Source organism: Gracilinanus agilis, chromosome 1 (assembly GCF_016433145.1).
Source record: "Gracilinanus agilis isolate LMUSP501 chromosome 1, AgileGrace, whole genome shotgun sequence".
In the NCBI taxonomy this organism is placed as follows: domain Eukaryota; kingdom Metazoa; phylum Chordata; class Mammalia; order Didelphimorphia; family Didelphidae; genus Gracilinanus; species Gracilinanus agilis.
Window position 1 is genome coordinate 559,890,085 of NC_058130.1, and position 23,438 is coordinate 559,913,522.

Here is a 23,438-nt window from a genome sequence, read left to right on the forward strand (position 1 = left end):
TTACATAGGTTTAAAAAACTATTCCTCATATATTGTTTCCTTGTGCATTTTTATGCTCATAAGAGATCATTTAGAATTTTTAAAACTCTATGATTAGTCTGGCTTTATTGAATTTTTGAGTTATGTGTTCTTAATTGCAACAAGTATAAAAGGAGATATCAGATTTAAGAAAAATGAGAAAATAGCAATCATATTTTGATAGTACATAACACAAAATCCCTAAAAACAGAACTACTTATTTTCATACAAATAGAACACAAGATTCTGGCAAGCATCTCACTCCCAAGTTTTTGACTGGCAATTTTTATTTTCACAAACTCTGAGAAACAAATATCTAGTTATTTCACTAATACTGCTTTTTTTAAAAATAAAAAATGGGGTAATGGTTTTTTTTCATACAATTGATTTAGTTCCTTGTATAATTGAGTAATTAGATCTTGTCAGAATTTTTTGTTATAAAGATTTTTTCCCAGTCTATTGTTTCTCTTCTGATTTTGGTTGCATTGTTTTTATTTGTACAAAACCTTTTTAATTTAATATAATCAAAATTATTTATTTTACATTTTGTAATTTTTTCTAACTCTTGCTTGGTTTTAAAATTTTCCCTTTCCCATAGATCTGACAGGTATACTATTCTATGTTCACCTAATTTTCTTATAGTTTCCTTCTTTATATTCAAGTCTTGCACCCATTCTGAATTTATCTTGGTGTAGGGTGTGAGATGTTGCTCTAAACCTAATCTCTCCCATATTGTTTTCCAATTTTCCCAACAGTTTTTGTCAAATAGTGGGTTTTTGTCCCAAAAGTTGGGCTCTTTGAGTTTATCATAGACAGTCTTGCTGACGTCACTTACCCCAAGTCTATTCCACTGATCCTCCCTTCTGTCTCTTAGCCAGTACCATATTGTTTTGATGACTGCTGCTTTATAGTATAGTTTAATATCTGGTACTGCTAGGGCACCTTCCTTCATGTTTTTTTTTCATTATTTCCTTTGATATTCTTGATCTTTTGTTCTTCCAAATGAACTTTGTCATAGTTTCTTCTAATTCAGTAAAAAAGTTTTTTGGCAGTTTGATAGGTATGGCACTAAATAGGTAAATTAATTTGGGTAGAATGGTCATTTTTATTATGTTAGTTTGTCCTACCCAAAAGCGATCAATGTTTTTCCAATTGTTTAGATCTAGTTTTCATTCTTTGGAAAGTGTTTGTATAATTCCTATTTGTTTTAGTAGATAGATTTCTAAGTATTTTATATTGTCTAGGGTGATTTTAAGTGGTGTTTCTCTTTCTACCTCTTGCTGCTGTGATGTGTTGGAGATCTATAGAAATGCTGATGATTTATGTGCATATATTTTGTATCCTGCGACTTTGCTAAAGTTGTTGATTATTTCTACTAGCTTTTTAGTTGATTCTCTAGAATTTTTTAAGTAGACCATCATATCATCTGCAAAGAGTGATAGCTTAGTCTCCTCATTGCCTATTTTAATACCTTCAATTTCTTTTTCTTCTCTAATTGCTACTGCCAGTGTTTATATTTATACATATATTCTTTTATATTTTTGATCAATGCAATCAGTTCCAATCATAACCATAATAGTTAAACTTTGTTAAAGCTAATTTAAAATGTAGGTTTCTGGGAGAACCCAGTAATAGCAATATTGTACAATAAACAATAGTGAAGGGCTTAGCTACTCTAGGCAACATGGTGATCTGGGACAATACTGAAGGACTGATGACAAAGAATACTATCCTACCTCTAGAGCAGTGGTTCCCACTTTTTTGGCCTACCGCCCCCTTTCCAGAAAAAATATTACTTAGCGCCCCCGGGAAATTATGAAACTATTTATTGAACTCAGAATAGAATGTAATACAAAAAAAGTGTGGCCATCACCGCCCCCCTGGACTGCTGCAGTACCCACCAGGGGGTGGTAGCGCCCACTTTGGGAATCACTGCTCTAGAGAAAGGACTGTTGGAGTTGGGTGCAGATCAAAGCATTCTAGCTTTCACATTTGTTTATTTATGGTTTTATTTGGGTGTTTTTGTTTTATATAAGTATTCTCTTACAATGAAAATAAATATGGAAATATGTTTTGCATGAAAATACATGTATAACCCAGGTCAAATTGCTTACCATCTCAGAGAAGGGGGAGGGAAGGAGATAATTTGAATCTTATCTTTGGGGGAGAGAAAACAAAAAAAGTAGGTTTCTAAACAAAAGCCTGAAATTTATGGTAATCTTCACATCAAACTAAACAAATACTGTCTTTTCATAACTTATGCTGAAAAATCACAAAGCCCAAGAGCCTTTGGAGTACATTTTAGAGGATCATCCAAAAAAATGATGACAAGTGGATTATTGACACTGGAGTGATAAATTGCATATTACATCATTTTCCAAGAAAGCAGAAAATCAGTTTTTCAAAACCTATCAGCTCACACTTACCTGAGCACAAGTATGTATGTGATGATAGTGAAAATGGACTATATTTCTAATTTTAATTTATTTGTTATTTACCTAAAGCCTAATGTTTTTAAGTCATCAGCTAAAAGCCATTAATAATTTACAGAGATGCAGCATTCATTTTACATAAATCAATCACAGATTTCCTAACACTTAGAAAACAAAGGACCATGATCTGGCTTAGGGATTTTAAAGACCTCTACAACTATGAGTTAAATATGTATTACCATTACTTATTGCTTAGTGTATTATATTTAAATTTATGAGGCTAATTAATGGCCTGCATTTATTATTTAAGAATACATGGTGTCAAAAGAGAGGGATATATCAGTTCTTCCTGTTAGAATCTAACTACCATCCTAAAGGGGTTAGGTATAGCTAACTGGCAAGCAGATACAGTCAAACTTGGGAGGGCATTTACAAGGATGATGTACAATCGTAGTGTACTAAATTACATAAATAAATGAATGTTACTTACTGAGTCTTTCTCCACAATTCGATTTAGCATAACAACTGCTTTGGACTTTTGCTGCCATACCATTAGCCAAAAATGACAACAAGTATTAGGAAGTGGACCCTGTAGAAATACAAAAAGAAAATATAAAAAAGTAAGGTAGTAAGACAAAATGAACACAACATTAAGGCTTATTCAGATCAATTGTTGAAAGTATATTACTTGAGGGGCAGATACGTAGCTCAGTATGATTATATGGGTTAAAATATGGCCTCAAACACTTCCAATCTGTGTGACACTGGGAAAGTCACTTAAGCCCCACCATTGCCTAGCCCTTACTGCTCCTTCTGCCTAGAAACTAATGCATGCCATTAATTCTAAGACAAAAGGTAAAGGTTTGTGGTTTTTTAAAAGTATATTACTGACGCAAAAAGAAAGTGATGGTTCTATAGGGAATAAAAAATTCATACACTAAATCTACCTGGCTTGAAAGACAAATGATACTCAGAACAATTGGGGAATATGAAAATAATCTGTAAAATATGCATACAATAGAAACTCTTTAAAAAAGAGTTGTGAGAACATATGTTCTATCTACAGCAACTAGATGGTTTGGTGGACAGAAAGCCAAGGCTAGAGATGGGAGGTGTTGGGTTCAAATTTGACCTATAATACTTGTTGGGTGTGTGACCCTAGACAAGTCACTTAATCTCAACTGCCTTGCCCAGTGATGGGCAAACTTTTTAAAGAGGGGGCCAAAGGAAAGGTAATGCTCATCTGTCAGTCTGTTTCTAAGGCAACTCTTTTGAAGTTTCATTGTATTTAATGGATTAGGAATAATGGGACTGTGACTGGATAGAACAACAGCCTGCTGGTTGGTCCTTATTTGGTCTAGAATATTTCCTTATTCCTATTCAAAGTGAATATCTGGTCATCTCACTCCCCTTGCCAATGAATTCAAATGGTACCTTTACACTGAGGATCAAATCTAAAATCTATCCTTCTTGCCTTTTCAGTCTTCTTTCAATTACTTTTCTCCAAACATTCTATAATCTATCGATTCTGACCTTGTTGGCCATTCCTTGCACAACACACTATATCTCCAGATATTTTCCTGGCTGTTTCTTGTAGGTCTGGAATTACCTCCTTAACTTTCTCACTTCTTTGAACTGTCAAATAGAATCCCTTCCCTTCCCATTCCTTCTTAAAGTCAGTGCCTTCTGTCTGGGATTAATTCTAATTTATTCTGGATATATTTTGATTATACAAAGCTGTCTGTCTGTTACTCCCCCCACCCCAATCCCTCCCAATTAATTGTGATCTATGTGAGGGCGAAGCCTATTTTTGTTTTTCTTTGTAACTCTAGCTGCCAGCAACATGCTTGGTAGACATCAGGTACTTGCTGACATGACTTTTTTGAACATTAATTCAAACTGGGCATACTCATGCTCCTGTTGCCTATCCCTTTGATAAAGGTGCAAATAGGCAAAGGCCAAAAACAAATCTAGGTAAGACTTTACTGTAATTAAAAGTATTCTCAACTAAGAAAGATTGTGCTAATAGTGGAAACTAGATTAGGAAAACTCCTGGGGATTCTATACCAGCTTTATAACAAACTAGCTGTGAGATTTTAGATAAATTATAACCTCTCCTAACATAAATCTCACTGGAGGGAGCAAATTGTTACTGGGGTGGAAATGAAGGGAATCTTTGGAAGGAAGTTACCACTCCATTCTGAGTTTCAGATAGAGGTGAGAAAATCTAGAACATAGTCTGATATGTACTCTGACATATGGAAATAGAGACTTAACTGGGTTTAGAAGAAAGATATGTAAGATCCCAATGGACTCAAAATGCTTCAGCAGAATTCAGCACAAAGGGGAAGGGAGAAGTTCAAGAATAAAATTCTGAAGAGGCAAAAAGGAAACAATTTCAATGAAGAAGAAAAATGTGATTTATCTCAAGAAACTGTGGCTGAACAGAAAACTCACCAACCAACTTAGAAATGGATGAGGCCAGTGAGGAAAACTAAGGAAAAAAGAACAAAAAGGATGTTTTGGGTTTTTTAAGTCATACAGAGAAAAAAGGGGAGATCAAGGGGACGGGGGGGGGGGGGGGGGGAGGAGACAACAAGATTTTTCTTGTAGTAGATGGGCTAATAAAATTTTTGTCTGGTTTCGATTTCTCTGCAAAGGATAAATAATGCCCTTTCCCCTAAAATAGCATCTAACAAAAATAAGTAGCAGGTAGTAGATACCAAAATAGTGAGGAGACAGTAACAGATTATTTAGCTAGTCTTATTGAATTCAAGTCAGTGAACAAGAAAAACTAAAGGTGAATGATGTACTATTGCCAATTTTATTGATATACTGATATTTTAAAAATTATGGAAATGGAAGTATCAAAAGATTGGACAAGCCCCGATTTTCAAAAAAGGGAAGAGAACATTTCTTCAATTAGGTTTAGATCAACATCTCACATCCTATACCAAGATAAATTCCGAATGGGTAAATGAATTGAATATAAAGAAGGAAACTATGAATAAATTAGGTGAATATAGAAGAGTATATTTGTCAGATCTATGGGAAAAGAAAGAATTAAGACCAAGCAAGAAATAGAGAATAATACAAAATGTAAAATGAATAATTTTGATTACATTAAATTAAAAAGCTTCTGTACAAAGAAAACCAATGCAAGAAAAATTAGAAGGGAAGCAACAAATTGGGGAAAAACTCTTTCTAACAAAAGCCTCTGACAAAGGTCTAATTTCTCAATTCTATAAGGAGCTAAATCAATCGTACAAAAAAAAATCAAGCCATTCCCCAATTAATAAATGGGCAAGGGCATACATGAATAGACAGTTTTCAGATGAATCAAAACAATCAACAAGTTTGGAACAGCATAAGAAGATTAGGGGCTTCCATTCCAGCAAGGCTGTGGAATGTCCAATGCATGCAATTTGCAAGGTCTCTGGGAAATAAAAGCTTAGAAATCACCAACGACATAGTCTGCTCCCCAGCATGAAAAAAGCAAACTTTTCCCTCTCCCCAAACACTAGATATCCTGCCAAGAAAATTACTGATGCAGGTTCTGTGAGAAAAACATATAGTATTAGATCACACATTGATATGCTGACATGTGATTTTTATTATTTGATAGAAAACACTTCTTAGGGTCACTAAGGCAATCTACATCCATTGTTTCTATCTTGTAAATCATTACTAACCATTGCTCCTGCAAAAGGCTTATTTAATCCCTCAGCCTACGTCATTTTCCCTATAAAGTATGTACCCCAAATTATTAAACTTTGTCACTGCCCAGCAAGAGCATGTCTATGTGTCTGTTCTGTTAGTCTAGTGCAGTGTTTCCCAAATTTTTTTGGCTTACCGCCCCCTTTCCAGAAAAAATATTACTTAGCATCCCCTGGAAATTAATTTTTTTTAATTTTAATAGTAATTAATAGGAAAGATATATGTATTAATGTTTCTTCCTTTTTCATAAAATATAGTAAAGAAAGGTGTAAATTAGAAACATTGAACTTTGAAATTGTGAAACTATTTATTGAACTCAGAATAGAATGTAATACAAAAAAAGTTAAAACATTCGAAATCATCTTAATGAGAAGGATGAACCTGGTGTGCTGCTACCAATTTAGTAAAATTCAGCCCTATTTTTGTCAGCAGTAATCTTAAATCACTGAGATTGACTATTTGCAATTGGTTTCTTTTTTTTTTGTTAATAAATTGGTTACAACACTGAATCCACATTCCAAAATGCACCTGTGGCCATTACCGCTCCCGTGGATCACTGCAGCACCCACTAGGGGGCAGTGGCACCCACTTTGGGAATCACTAGTCTAGTGGCTTGACCTTCTTGTAATCACAAAAGTCATTTTTCTCATCCCAGTTTGATGAACCCACAAATAATTTGTCAAGCAGAACTTGACAAACAAGCACAAGAAAAAGTGTTCTAATCCCTCCTGATTAAGAGAAATGCAAATCAAAACAACTCTGAGGTACCACCTCACACCTAGCAAACTGGCCAATATGACAGGGGATGTGGCAAAATTGGGACACTAATGCATTGCTGGTGGAGTTGTGAAATGATCCAACCATTCTGGAAGACAATTTGGAACTATGCCCAAAGGGCTTTAAAAGACTACCTGCCCTTTGACCCAGCCATATCACTGCTGGGTTTGGACCCCTAAGAGATAATAAGGAAAAGTACACGTACAAAAATATTATAGCTATACTCTTTGTGGTGGCAAAAAAATTTGAAAATGAGAGGGTGCCCATTGATTGGGGAATGGCTGAACAAACTGTGGTATCTGATAGTGATGGAATACAATTGTGCTAAAAGAAATAATGAACTAGAGTAATTCCATGTGTACTGGAAAGACCTCCAGGAATTGATGCAAAGCAAAAGGAGCAGAACCAGGAGAACATTATACACTACAGCACAATCGATTGTAATGGACTTCTCTACTAGCAGCAATGCAATGATCTAGGACAATTCTGAATGACTTATGAGAAAGAAGCTATCCACATCTAGAGAAAGAACTGTGGGAGTAGAAATGCAGGATCACATGGTTTGATGGGGATATGATTGGGGATGTTGACTTTAAATGATCACTCTATTGCAAATAGTAATAATATGGAAATGAGTTTTGAACAATGATACACGTAAAACCCAGTGGAACTGCTCACTGGCTCTGGGAGGGGGGTAGAGGGAAAGAACATGAATCATGTAACCATAGGAAAACATTCTTAATTAATTAATTCATTCATTTTTTTAGCTTTGTGGACAATGGAAGTATCAAAAGATTGGACAAGCCCTGATTTTCAAAAAAGGGAAGAGAACATATTCTACAAACTATAAACTAGTAAGTAAAAAAACAACAACAAAAAAAAACAGCTTTCTATGTATAAAATATAGGAGGCATGAAAACAGTTGAACTAAAAAAAGACTAGAGGGTTTAGTGAGTCAGTGGCCTGATGTGGCAGTCAAATAAGTTAATTATAATGTGACCTTGGGCTGAATTTAAAAGGGCAAAGATTGTCTCTTTGCCACTCCTTGAAAATTCATCAAGAGTGGTTCATTTCTTTGTTTTCAGCACTGTCCTGTACTTGGGATCCTCTTTAAAACTGACAAATACCCAGGACACCTAGAGCAGAAAAAGACTGCCAAATCAATTGTTTGACACCTCTCATTTTCCAAATGAGGAAACTGAGGCCAAAAGAAGTCAAATTATTTGACCAGATTCACATAGATGGCAAGTAGTGGAGTCAAAAATAGAACATGAGTCTCTGGCTTCCAAATGCAGTGCTCTTTATATGATACTGATGTCCCAGGAGGGGAGGGAAAGACAGACAGTCAGACAGGCAGACACAAACACATACATACACAAAGATAGTCATACAAAAATGGAGAGAGAATAAAATGAAAAATTGAACTGAATGTCATTAAAACTGGCTTAGAAATGCTGAAAAACTACTTCCTTTCTTTGTGCAGGAACAACTAGGGTATGGAATGTTACATATACTGTCAAACTAAATTTGATATGTTGGGTGGTTTTGAATTGCTTTTTCTCATCCTTATTTTTTCTAATTATGAAAATCACTTGCTGAATAGGGAAGGGAAGAGGGATCTATTGGAAATAAAGATGATGTAAAAAGGAAAAAACATCAAGGTATAGGGATTTTTCTAATAAATGCCAAATTACCCTCCAAAAAACTATGATATAAAACCTTAGAATGAATTCTGGAGCTGCTTTAACTCCACCTCCACCAACAAAAAGACATGGTGAAGTAATTTTTATAGGCCAAAACAATTTCGAAGACATGAGGGCTCAAGTATGCCATGATGGAGGATGGGCACAACTGAAGTAGAAGCAAAGGCATACAGAACTCTCAGCCACAGATGATAAAGGGAGTCAGACAACTGTTCAGAAAGATATTATAGGGGCCCCTTTGTTGGCTCTGGATGCAAGATTCTTGTAGTACCAGCCATACACAGATCTAGAAAGCAATCCTGGGGTGCTATCTCAGGAGGAGGAAAAAGAACACTAGTATGAACCAAAGCAGAACCAGAGCTTGGGGCCATAGAAGAGCAGGGGACCCTGCCTTGGGGCAGAGAAAAGGGCTTGCAGTTACCCCCAGACTAGAGCACAGGCCAGAAGAGCACTAAACACAACTCTCCTTACAATATACCTCTGATGGTGAATGTATGGCACATATGCCAAATATGGCATGCAGAGCACTCTCTGTGGACATGCGATACCCCCTTCTCCCTGCCCCAGAGTCTATTACTAGAAAGGCAGAGGGACTTGGGTGGAGCTGCCCTCCCACCATGCCTGATGACATTTTTTCACATTCCTTGTCCCTCTGCTCAGCAGTCCAAAGGGAGCTCCCCTCCCTCCCCAGTGTGGGGTAGGGGCTCCATATGGCATTTGGGTGGGGGGTAGGGAAGACGTAGTGGGGACGGGACATGCAGGCATGGCACATGGTCTCTAAAAGGGTTGCCATCACCTGCATTATGCCATCTTCAAAGAAATGAAAGTAGATTGATTCCCAGAACCAGTTCTGAAGTATAATGGGGAAAATGGGGTTTTGGTCAAATATATGTGATAAGATTAAATCTACCCTGCCCATGCTTAGATATAATCTCATTATCACAGAAGGCAGTTGTAAAAAGAACCTAAAGCTTGAAACAGTACTTCCTTCACCACAGTTACAGACCTCAACTTTATCAGTTTTTAAAATTAAAGGAAAAGGGGTTAGCTAGGTAGCTCAGTGGATTGAGAGCCAGGCCTAGAGATGGGAGGTCCTAGGTTCAAATCTGGCCTGAGACACTTCCCAGCTGTGTGCCCCTGGGCAAGTCACTTGACCCCCATTGCCTACCCTTACCACTCCTTCTGCCTTGGAGCCAATACACAGTATTGACTCCAAGACAGATGGTAAGGGTTTAAAATAAATTAAATTAAAGAAAAAGACTGGAAAAATGAGCACACCATCACCACCACCACCACAATAACAACAAAATCACAAAAGTTATTTTGGTGACCAGGAAGAACAAAACACAAACTCTGAAGAAGACAACAAAGTGGAAACAGCTACATCTAAAGCTTCCCCCCAAAAAATACAAATTGCTCACAAGCTAAAAAAAGAATTGAGGAGCTCAAAAATGATTTTAAAAAAACAATTAAGAGAGGTAGAAGAAAAATGGAGGAAAAATGAGTGATACAGGAAAATCATGAGAAAAAGAATCAACAGCTTGATAAAGAAAACAAAAAAATACTGAACATATTAATAACCTGATAAACAAAATAGGCCAATTGGTAAAAGAGACCCAAAAATCCAATGAAGAGAACTTTTAAAAAAAGCAAAATTGGCCAAATGGAAGGACATACAAAAATGTATTGAGGAGAACTTCTTAAAAGGCAGAATTGACCACAGTGACCAAATGTAAAAGGAGTTAACAAAAACTCACTCAAGAAAATTGGACCTTCACTATCAGCAATACAATATTATCCGGGACAATTTTGAGGGACTTATGACAAAGAATGATATCCACCACCAGGGAAAGGTTGTTGGAGTAGGAATGCAGATGAAAATAAAAAAGTTTTAAAGCTTTAGTTTATAAGATTATACACTTACAAAAATGAACAATATGGAAATACATTTTGCATGATTGTACATGTATAATTCAGATTCAATTGCTTGCCAGCTCTGGGAGTAGGGAGGGAAGGAGACAATTTGGTTTATATAACTTCAGAAAACTTATGTGGAAATTTGCTATTCTATGTAATTGGCAATAAATAAATAAATAAATGAAAAAAAAATGGACCTTAAAAATTAGAACTGAATAAGTGGAAGCTAATGATTCCATAAGATATCAAGAAACAATCAAAGTCAAAAGAATGGAAAAAAAAGGGGGAAAATGTGAAATCTCTTACTGGAAAAACAACTGACCTAGAAAATAAATTCAAGAGAGAGAATCTAAAAAAAGTATTGGATTATCTAAAAGCCATGATCAAAAAAAGGCTTAGGCTATTTTTTAAGAAATCATGAATGGAAAAAAATCATTCTAGAACCAGGGAGCAAAATAGAAAATGGGAAGACTACCAATCTCCTTCTGAAAAAGATCCCAAAAGGATAATTCCCAGGAAAATTATAACTAAATTCTAGGCTTCTCAGGTCAAGGAGAAAATATTACATGTAGTCTAAAAGAAATTCAAATATCGTGGAGTCACAGTCAGGATAATATAAGATTTAGTAGCTTCTATATTCCTGGATTATAATATTCCAGAGAGCAAAGGAGCTAGGACTTCAACCAAGAATCACTCACCCAGCAAAACTGAGCATAAACCTTCAGGGGGAAAAATGGGAATTCAATGAAATTGAAGTCTTTCAAAAATTCATGATAAAAAAGACCAGAGCTAAACGAAAATTTTGATTCTTAAATACAAAACTTAAGAGAAGCATAAAAAGGTAAACAGGAAAGTAATTCCAAAGAACTTTATCATTATTGGGACAGTTATAAGGAGTATATATACATAGAGGGCAAGGTTATGTGTGGAATATGATAGGATGACATAAAAAATTAAATTAAATTAAGGCATGAGAAATAGAATGCTTTGGGAGGAGGGGAAGGGAAAAACAAAATAGAGTAAACTATCTCACATAAAAGAGATATGAAAGCCTTTACAATGAGAGGGGAAGATGGGGTGGGTGGGGAAGGTAAGCATGTGAATCTTACTCTCAATGGAATTGGCTCAACAAGGGCAGAAAGTTATCTTACCTTACAGAATATAAGAAGAGGATAAGGGAACATAGGGTGGGCTGATATAAAAGAGGGCAAATTGGAGGAGGTGGTGGTCAGAAACTAAAGGGCTAATGGAAAGCAATATGCCATAATCATAACAGTGCAAATTTTTATAATATATAATATTACATATAATAATATAATAATAAAGGCCTCATTTCTCAAATACATAGAGAAATGAGTCAAATATATAAAAACAAAAGTCAATCTCCAATTGAAAAATGATGAAAGGATATGAACAGGCAGTTCTCAGACAAAGTAATTAAAGTTTTCTATTGTCATGCAAAAACAATGCTCCAAATCACTATTAATTAGAGAAATGCAAATTAAAATAACTCTGAGTTATCACTGTACAACCTATCAGATTGGCTATTAGGCCAGAAAAGGAAAATGAGAAAACCTGTAGAGGATGTAGGAAAACTGAGACACTAATGCAGTGTTGGGAAAGTTCTGAAATGATTCAATTCTGGACAACAATTTGGACCTCTGCCCAAAGGGCTATAATACAGCACATACCCTTTGACTCAGCAATACTATCATTAGGTTTATATCCCAAAGAGATTAAAAAAAAAAAAAGAAGAAGAAGAGGGATCCATATATCCAAAAATATTTAAAGCAGCTCTTTTTTGTGAGGGCAAAGACTTGGAAAGTGAAGACCTATCAACTGGAGAAGGGCTAAGTAAGTTATAGGATATGATTGTAATGGAATACTACTGTGCTGCAAGAAATGACAAGCAAAAGGAGCTCAGAAAAACCTGGAAAGATTTACATGAACTGAAGCAGACTAAAATACATGGACCCAGGAGAACATTGTATACAGTGATGAGAATTCTGTACTATGAACAACTATGAATAATTTAGCTATTCTCAGAAATACAGTGATCTAAAACTATCCCAAAGGACAAAATACCATATGTGCTTTCAGAAGAAAAGAATTGATAAGAGTCTGAACCCAGAGCAAAACAACTTCTTACACTTTTAAAAAAAATTTTGAGTTTCCTTCCAAAAAAGGATTAATATGAAAAAATGTTTTACGTGATTGCATATATAAAATTGATAAGCTGGAGAGGGTCCAAGGAGGACAATCAGGAGAGTAATGGGTCTTTAGTCTATGGCATATGACAATCAGAGGAGGGAACTGGGTTATGTTTAGCCTAGTGAAAAGACTGGGAGTCTAAGGATTGAGAGATGCCTTTTAGCATCTGAGAAAATGTCATGAGGAAGAAGTATTACATTTTATGTTTTATGTAGCCTCAGAGGATATAACTAGGAGCAAAGGGTAGAAACAGTAATGAGAAAAGGTACACAAAGGAAGGAATAAATTGGTTCTAAATTTTTTGAGAGTATCTTCAACATCAATCTCTTCATCTGTATCAAAATAATTAAAATGTATTACTTCTATAAATACCAGTTTTATTTCAAGTCATATTTACATGACTTGAAATACATATATCTATGTGTGTGATTGATATACCTTTGAATAGAAAAATGTTTACAAAGGCAACTGGCATAACCACTTTTACAATGAATATAGTTTTTTTAAAAGTCTGAATTGAGATAATACATCATGGTTATTTCTACTAATTTAAGAGTCATGTCTTTAAAAGTTAATTTATAACATGTTCTTCAAAAATAATGATAAAAGCCAATGTGTCAAGTTAAGTTTAAATTTTAAAATTTTACTATATTAATTCATAAGTAAATTTATCCCACCCAAGATTAAACTTATGGGTTGTATTAATATACCCAAGATTAAATTTATGGGTTGTATTGATGGTTATTAACACTGAATAATTAATGCTTCAGTAACTTTTCTACTGCAATTTGCTTTGAGAACACGAATGAATTTCTAAATTTCTACAAAGATGTACATTACACAGATGATCTTTGTAGCAGATGACCATAATAAAAAATACTAAATATAAAATAATAATGATGATGATGATGATAATAATAACAAGCAGTTATATTAGCACTTTAAGTTAAGTTTGAAAAGTTCTTTCTGAGTGTTATTTCATTCTCACCACATCCCTGTGATATAGATTATCTCCATTTTGCAGATTAGGAAATTGAAGCTGAAAGTTAAAGACTTGGCCAGGTTCACACAATTAGGAAGTTCTTGGAGGCAGATTTGAACTCAAACCTCATTTCCTGAGCAACTCACTGAACCACCTACCTATGTACAGTCAATATTCAGTAATTTAAAAACTCAAATTTATGTTATTAAAAAAAAGGAAGGTGAGTAGAAATACAGAGCTAGGCTAGAAAGAAAATAAATTTTCCTACAAAATGGTGACTAATTTCTAAAACTATAGTAATTTCAATTCAATATGCTGATAACCTGTGAAGCATAATTTACATTCTAAATATAACTACTGTAGTCTCCTTATATACAGTTATCACTTATATAACCAAATGAAATATCAGTTTAATTCCCCACATTTGTTCTAAAAAAGTATAACTGAGGTGTATAATTCAATGTGATTTACTGGATTATTTATGGGACTTAAAAAGAATGTTTATTTGCATATAAATGGGCATGTCAGATACAGAAAATCCACTTCTCTACCTCCCTCTGGAAAAAAAATTCAAAGCCACAAAGCAGAGGGGTGGGAAGAAGTGTCAGTGGTTCAGTGGATAAAGAGCCAGGCCTAGAAAGGGAGGTTCTAGGTTCAAATCTGGCCTCTAACACTTCCTAACTGTCTCACATGGAGCAAGTCACTTAATCAACATTGCCTAGGCCTTACCTCTCTTTTTGCCTTGGAATTGATATTTAATATCAATTCTAAGCCAGAAGGTAAATGTTTAAAAAATAATAATGCAAGATGCCATCTCAATTTCCCCCTCTATCTATCCCTCTCATTTTAATTTCTCCTAAGAATGCAATTTTTACTCTGATTAATAGAGAACATTGAAGTATTGCTGTACTTTTTCTTCACTTTTTCCTTAGGACAAGATCTCAAAGGACTTCCTGGTCCTTCAGACAATACTAAAACAAAAAGGCATGGAAGTTATCAAATAAGCAAGTAAAATTATTAGCGAAATACATGGTTGGCAAGCCACAAAGCAAGATTTTCCTCAGATAAGATGCAACCCAGATAAACTACTTATGCTTAATGGAGCTCATTTTATTTAAATTCAAAGTACAACATTTTTTTCCTAGACAGAGAGAGCTCAGAATCTATAAAACTCCAGTTTTATGAAACCACTCAGCATCATATTACTTGCCTGCGTTAAGATGTAATTTCTTTGTGCCTCTTCTATGGCAACAAAGCTGGCATTGATATAATCATTTTCAGTATTTTGCAGTTTAACACGACTATGATCATCTAAAAATAAAAACAAAAATGGCACACCATGAATTACTCCAGGATATTTCTTCAGAAATGGTTATAACTTTATTAGGAAATGCTTATCTTGCTAAATATTCAAGAATTGGATAATAAGAATAAGGTTAGTGTTTCTTTTTGTCCTACAAGTAGTTAATGATGTTTTAAAATAATTTGATTTGAAAGAAAAAAAGAGAAATCCTATAGTGCAATAAAATAAAATACCTTCCTCATTGGAAGCAAAATGCTTACTTCAGGGCAAGACTTTGCTTAAGTGATAACTGCTTGGCTTAAAGGGGAAAAAAACTGGTTGCAAAAGAGTTAGGACTAATTTCCAAAAGCAGTATTTCATTGTCCTTATTTATGGCAGAACTGGATTTAATACATGTTTACATGCATTTTTGTTTTTAAATGCTTTAATAACTTCTCATAAAAGAAAATTCTAAAAAGGCAGAGTTTAGAATATTCCTTTCCTTTTGATATGCCAGACTGAAAAAGAGATTTCATGATCTGTAGAATATAATTCAATACAAGCATGCCCGAAAGAAGAGATATGATTACTCTACTCTTTTTCAGAGGTGGAGGATTCATGGGTGTAGAACATTTAATATACTGACAGACTGATGTACTGGCTGGTTTTGATTTCCTCCTCCCTCTTCTCTTTTTAAAAAAATTCTTTGCTACAGGGGATGGTTGGAGGGAGGGCAGGAAGAATAATACAGGGGGAAACTTAGGGATATAAAAACAAAAGATAATGGAAAACGTACTTAAATTTTTAAATGAGTATGTTTTATAATTTAGGTATAAATTTCTGTCTCTTTTCTATAAAAATAAAAGTTCCTTAAAATTAGATCTCACTACTTCCAAATTTAACATAATTTAGATATAGGCTGGGCAAAAAACTGGTTTATATATGTAGAAGTACAAACAGGAAAAAAGATTTATGATGTATGGCTTTAAGTGGACCAGCTTCTAAAAGACATACATTTATAATTCCATATACATATTTATTTCAAGATAATTTAAAAACAAATTGTAAATATCTGCATAAAAAGAAGAGCTGTTAACCTGTAATTCTGAAAGTACAATTTCAGATAAGTACAATTAAATCCAGATTGTGAAAATATAATAAAATGAATTGAGGTTTGGTGCTTAATTCTACAAAAATCATCTATACAGCAATTTTACAATCTAGTCTACAATTTGCTGCCCTCAAATAAATGTTACAATACTTAAAAATATTAAACTAAAATCTTCCAGTTACATTATCTCTAAAGAAAAGAAAATGCTAACAGGTTTTACTTTCACATATCAATTTATCTGAGATGTTTCTGTTGGATTGAACCCAAGACCTTTGTAAATATTACATGTCATTTGCCAACAGGAAAAAACTAAGATCTTGTTATAGTAAATCACACATACTAGTGTTCTCGGAAAGATGAGGTCAGCAAGCATTGTTTTTTTTAACGGTTTAATCACCCTTTAACTGCTTTATTATGTTGGAGAAGAGAAAGCCAGCTACACAATTAACAAAATAAAAACCACATATCCCAGAAAGTTAGCTCACTCTTAACAGGAAATATATGAAAAGGCCTTTTTAAATAATGCCAAATAAAACTCTAATCTCAAAGTGCTACTAAAACACAGAACCAAAGGGTCTTGTTTCCTTAGGTAAAGGATAGGAAGGGCATGAACACAAAATGCAAAGCCATAACTGGGATAATAATTCAGTTGGTACAAAATAAAGACTACAAACAGGAAAAATTCAGTAGGGTACTGATATAGCTACATTGCATATTTATTTATACATGATTCTATCAATACATATGAAGTAAGTAAACAATTGGACCTCCCTCCATTTCAGAAACTGCTGGGGCAGGGAGGATTTTTTCCCCATGCTTCCTCCTCTTCCAATTTTGAAGTACTCCAACTATGCCCCAAAACTTCAGTGGATAGAGTTTGGTCTGGAGACAGGAAGTCCTGGGTTCAAATCTAGTCTCAGACACTTCCTAGCTGTGTCACTCTGGGCAGGTCCCTTAACACTGTCTAGCCCTTCTACTCTTCTGCCTTAGAACAGATACTTAGTACTGATTCTCAGACAGAAGGTAAGGGTTTTTTTTAAATGAAAGGTTCACATTTCAACTTAATCTCAATTCTTTCTCTATTAAATTTATAGCAGTCACAACACCAACAACAGTGCTCTACTGGGGCTTCCAGAATGAAATCTTTCAGATTTTAGGAATGACAAAAATTTTAAGAGAAAGTAAATCATTAAAAAAAATCTATTTAAGGATCTATTCCCTAATTGTAAAACTGTTCTCAAAGCATCTCTAGCTAGATGAAGGCACATTTAAGAGTGGAAGGATGGGTAAATTTAGTTTCATATACATAAAGATCAAAGTGGATTTTTTCCCTTTCATTAAAAAAATTTTTAAGTGTCTGTATATGATGATAATTGAAAACACCTTTAAAAGAGGAATTTACAAAAGACTAGACCAAAAAGGACTTTATTTGCAGTAGAAGTAGGAAGGAATTTTTTGGCATCAACTATAAAACATATTATCTTAAAATGACTTATTATTTGAACAACAAAAAAATTAAACAATTTCAAAAGAAGCTAAACTATCAAAGTCTTTTCAATGAATACTGAAGAAATTATGACTATGATTCATGACTTCCAGCACAGACAACAATAAAAGTAGGACACTACCATTTATCCAATTAAAGAAACACAACTCTTAAACATCTAAAATCCTGCTGCTTCCAAAGTGACAAAACTTTTCCTTAAAACTGTCTGCCCAGAATCTTCCAACTACTTCTGCTTCAATTCATCTCCTCATAGCCTACCCACAATGTGCCAACTGTCCTATCAATAAATTCCAAAGTTAGTTGTTCTTACTTACAAAATAACTTCTAAAACAGTAACCAGAAAATGTTTTCTCCATTCCACATTTTATATCATGACAGATTCCTGCAATCGTGCTACAGAATGTACACTTTCAACATGCCTGAAACTTACTTATTATTTATGCAGTATATTTATAAGCATCTCTAATTCTCTTTTTAAAGATATTGTGAATGTAGAAAAACGCAATCAATAGAAATGGTGGTTCAAACTATATTTCTTGACATATCAGAAAAACAACCCAAACCACACTTCCACAGGAAGCTTGATTTCAACATCTAATAACATCAGTCACAGAAGTATCAGTTTTTCTAAATGACATCTGCTTTAAACTCTTGTCACTGAGGTTTCTAAACATACTAATAATAAATACCATGAAGAATCATGTATTACTAACCCAAGTGTTACATAGATGGTTTAAAAATAAAACAAACTTCTGAAACCCATCCCCCTCAACAGTAGGTTTTCTGAGAAATGGTTTCTTCTGTCAAGAAATGACTAGTTTGACTTGAACTCAGCTGACAAGACAAATTAGTTTCCTCTTTCAATATTGTCATAATCAAGTTCTTTTTCTCTTATAATTTTACTCAGTTTGATGCCCTTTATAAAAATGTACTTATTTTCTCTTCTTACTACTTTCAGAGGTTGAAAATAGGAGTCAAACTTATAACTAGATCTTAAAGGCCAAGTTAAAATAAAGATCAAATAAATACTCATATTTTATGGCTGTTTTACTAGGCCAAGATGATTGGATTTCTTGATATAGCTTTTAAATCTGTTTTTTTTTTATTTAACTATTTGAAATATTTATTAAATGGAAATAAAATAGCATATACTTATATAGTATTATATTTCTTTTATTAAAAAACAAACTTTTTTTCTAAACCCTTACCTTTTGTTCTAGTATCAATTCTAAGATGAATGAGTAGCAAGAGCTAGGCAATTGGGGTTAAGTGACTTGCCTAGGGTCACACAGATAGGAAGTATCTGAGGCCACATTCAAACCCAGATCCTCCTTATTCCAGGCCCGGAACTCTAACCATTATGCTACTTAGCTTCCCTTATACTAATTTTTTAAAGAATTCACATTAAATGCTTGTTGATAGATTTCTTTCTCCAGGTTCACTTCCTACCTGACTCTACTCAATACCCTTCACTGGATTACTGTTTACCTTACCCTTAAATGTGAGTACTGCCCAAGACTCTGTCCTGGGAAGCTCTAAATCTGCCCCTCTTCCAAACTTCCCTGTTTGGAAGGCTACTACCATCTTGACAGTCACCAAGTTAATAACTTCAGAATTATTCTAGTTTCTTCCTCTCAACCCTATGCAATCCAAACCAACAACCATGTACTAATAAGCAACTATACTAAGCTTAGAAAAGTCCAAGACAAAGAACAATCCCTCCGTCTAAGCCTTACATTCTCTACAGTGAAGAGATACCACACACATTTATAAATGAATCACTCAAAAAGCATCTATTAAGCGCCTTCAATATGTAAACTCTTAAGGATATGAAAACAAAACTTGGTCTTGGGTCTTAAGGAGTTTAAGGATATAATTTAAGAAGGAAGGAGAAAATTTCAAGAAACATATAACCTAACTTTGAAGGAAGCTAGGAATTCTATGAGAAAAATGTTCAAAAGATTGTATTGTAGACATGCAATAGAGAGGGGTGAGAGCTGAGGAAGCATCTCATCATGGCTGAGATGGGTCTATATGCTGTTAGTTGCTTCTGATTACTCTCCTCAATAACATCTCTCACAACATTCTTTCACCACCCCACTTCTCCCATTTAATTGTTAAAAACCCAAGTTTAGGCCCTTATCACCTCACATAAACTATGATTATTATAAATTGGTCAACTTGCTTAACGGTTTTCTCCCTCTCTGATCCACTGGTCCTGAAGTTACCAAAGAAAAACTATTAAAGTACAAGGCTAAAAAAATAAAGTACAAGGCTATAAGTTTGTTACTCCTTTCCTCACTCAAAAAAATCTTCATCCTCTACCAATACCTGTGAAATAAGCTATAATGACAGCCTGGTGTTTGAAATCCTCTGATACTGTCTCCACTCTAGCCTTCCAACCAAATTTGACGTTATTCAAGTTTACACACCACATTCCAATTCAAATGGGTTATAGATTATCTGTTCCTTTAGCACTCCATCCTGTCAGAACCCTTACCTTCAAGACTCATCTCATGAACCATCTGCTTCTTTCATAAAACCTTTTCATATCCTTTAATATGCTAGAGTTCTCTCCCTTAAGTAAGTAATTATATATGCTGCAGAAAATGGGGGAGAGGAAGATTTTAAAACAAATTTCTTGATCTCTGCAGTCTTTAACACTGAGACATTCTCTTCTCCATCTGACCACTCCTTAGGTTTCCTTTGCTAGTTCTTCATGTGGAATATTCTCATTAGTTCTAGGTATTCCCCAAGGCTAGGTTCTGGGTCTTTTTCTCTTCTTCCATATTATCTGACTTGGTGATCTCATTAATTCCCAAGGATTCAATTATTTCTATATAGGTGATTTAAATCTGAATATACAGCCCTATCCTCTCTCCTAAGCTCTAATCTTTATTAACAACCACCTTTTGAATACCTGGATTTGGATACCTTTAGACATGTCAAACAGAATTCATTATCTGTCTCCCCAAACTCTTCCCTCTTCTGAACATTACTGTCAAGAGTGCCACCCTTCTCCCAATCACCCATACTCACAACCTTGGTGTCAAACTCAACTTTATTTCTCATATTTATATCACATAATACCCTTCACTTCTCCCTTCACAACATTTCTTATGTATGCCTCCTCCTCATACAGCCACCACTCTGATTTAGAATCTCATTATTTCATATACAACCAAGTACAATAGGTCACTTGGTGTTATTCCTGCCTCAAATCTCTCCTCATTCTAATCTATGCTCCATGCAGCTGTCAAAGTGATTTTTCCTAAAGTGTAAGTCTGACCACATCACCCTTCTTATTGACTAAATTCCAGTGGCTCTCCCCTATGACTTGGAGGGAAAGAGGAAGAAGAAAAGACAGAAAGATGTTCTCTTTGGCTTTTAAAGTCCTTCAAAGCCTTTCGCCTACCTATTTTTCCAATCTTGTTATACCTGACAGCCCTCCACACATTCTACTCTTCAGCTTACACTGGCCTTTTAGTTGTTCTTTGACACATCCACTCCAACTCCTAATTTTGTGCCTTTGCACTGGCCATTCCCCATTCCTCAAATGCCCTCCTTGCTTTCTGCATTCCCTAAACTGTCTTTATGACTGAGCTCAAATGCCACCTTCTACACAAGGTCTTTCCAAGCCCCCTCCACTATTAATGCCTTCTTTTTAAAATCATTTCCCAAATACACTGTATATGCCTTGGATGTAGTTGTTCACGTGTTGTCTCTCTCATTAGAATAAAAGGCAAGAACTGTATTTTTTCCTTTTCTTTGTGTTTCCAGTGATTAGCTCAGCAATTGGCACATATTGCTTAATAAATTCTTTTTGGTGGTAATGATGGGAATAAGAAGTAGCCAAGTCTAAGAATTAAAAATTACGAAGCTGGTTGTAGCTTAATAGTTTTATTAAATCAAAGGGGAGAGGGAAAAAATAGGTACTTTGCTGGCTAATCTGTGACCGCCATTGTGGGCCTCCTTGCTACACTTCTCCATGGATCCAGTCAGCTCCACCACATGCTTGCAAAAGACCCTCACTTCGGGGGCAGCTGGGGATAATCCTAGTACCAATTTAACACTGTGGTTGACTTGAGTTGCCTGTGGGATGTCTAGGGAGACTCCAACTGGCAGTTAGAAATGGTTTAGCAGAAGTGTGAAAAATGCTCTTGACATGCCATAGTTCTTGAATGGGACCCAATTAGATTAAAATGTAATTGGGATGGGGCAGCTGGGTAGCTCAGTGGATTGAGAGCCAGGCCTAGAGACGGGAGGTCCTAGGTTCAAATCCGGCCTCAGACACTTCCCAGCTGTGTGACCCTGGGCAAGTCACTTGACCCCCATTGCCTACCCTTACCACTCTTTCACCTATAAGTCAATACACAGAAGTTAAGGATTTAAAAAAAAAAAGACCCTCGCTTCCTCCTTGCCTCAACTTATAAAGTTTTTTCTCCACCCACTAACTCTCACACTTCACATCTAGGAACCAACCATAGTTTCTTAATTTGTCTCAGATGCCCAGGGGGGCAGCGCCTGTGAAATTGCTCTGCTGTCTGGCAATATTCTTGATGCCATTGCTTCCTGTCTCATGACTCTTAACCTCCCTTGGCGGTGGCTCAATTTACTCAATGGTATTTGGACTCCAGATGACATCAAGAAAGCAATATGAGAGAGATAGAAGACATAAGGAACAATGGACACAGAAAAAAGCTACAGATGCATAACATAAGAAAAACCTGCCTCCTGATGTTAACTGACAGACTCGAAATCTATTTACTTTCGAAGTCTATTAGTACCAAGGTACCAAGTCTGACCTGATTTTTAACCATTTTTTCAATGTCAAATCTTTATAAGTCCCTTTGCACCACTACCACTATCCTATTTTCTTCTCTATCTTTTCATTGTTTTCTAGAGACCCTATTGAAAAAGTAAAAGATTGGAGGACAGCTAGATGACTCAATGGATAGAGAGCCAGGCCTAGATAGGAGTTCCTAGGTTCAAATCCGGCCTCAAACACTTCCTAGCTGTATGACCCTGGGCAAGTCACTTAATCCCCATTGCCTAGCCCTTACCACTCTTCTGTCTTAGAACCAATATACAGTACTGATTCTAAGACAGAAGGTAATAGTTTAAAAAAAAAAAAAAAAGTTCATTGGCTTACTCTCCTGGACATTACTCAGTATGGATTTTGTGCTTACTTATATGTTTACGTACTGTTTCTCCCAATAAAATCTAAGTTCCTTGAAAGCAAGGTCATTTACCCCTCTTATTATCCCCAGCTAGGTATCTAACTCAAGATAGAATATAATTGATTCTTAATAAAATTTTGTTGAAGATAAAGGACAAGAGTTTGTGGGAATGAGAGGTTTAAGTATGGCTATTTTTTTAAAGGAATGGGATGTTGAAGGTTTTTTTTTAACTATGGCTACCACGATTCATTTCAAAGTACATTGTTTACAGCTGTTATGATACTTCTTATAATTATGTAAATGGTTGCTTCTTAGAATTTTAAAAAACTGTGCATCCTTCATTTGAGCAATGCAAAAGCATTAATATTTCTTGCTAGGGAATAGATTCAAGCATATATGTATTTATTGTTAAAATAATGGGAGATTTTCACCTCCATATTGGCATCTTTTTTTGTACTGGAAATTTATACCTTCATTCTTTATAGAATCTGAGTTAGCAGTTATATGTAGAATCCCAAGCAGACAAACTATAAAGGAAGGGTTGCTTTCCACTGAAAGGAGTGAAAGGGGGATTATTCAATAAGAAGTGCCTAAGAAGGGA

At 35.1% G+C, this 23,438-nt stretch overlaps 1 protein-coding gene across 1 annotated transcript in view; it reads right to left on the reverse strand.

Annotated features, from left to right (window-relative positions):
* The window catches only part of PTPN2 (protein tyrosine phosphatase non-receptor type 2), a 96,631-nt gene that overhangs the window by 37,716 nt on the left and 35,477 nt on the right, over positions 1-23,438 (reverse strand). Inside the window, exons 3-4 of the mRNA XM_044683203.1 lie at positions 14,968-15,068; positions 2,941-3,039 (exon numbers count right to left, since the gene is read on the reverse strand). Of these exons, the coding sequence (XP_044539138.1) occupies positions 2,941-3,039; positions 14,968-15,068 (200 nt within the window). The remainder of the gene's footprint in view (positions 1-2,940; positions 3,040-14,967; positions 15,069-23,438) is intronic.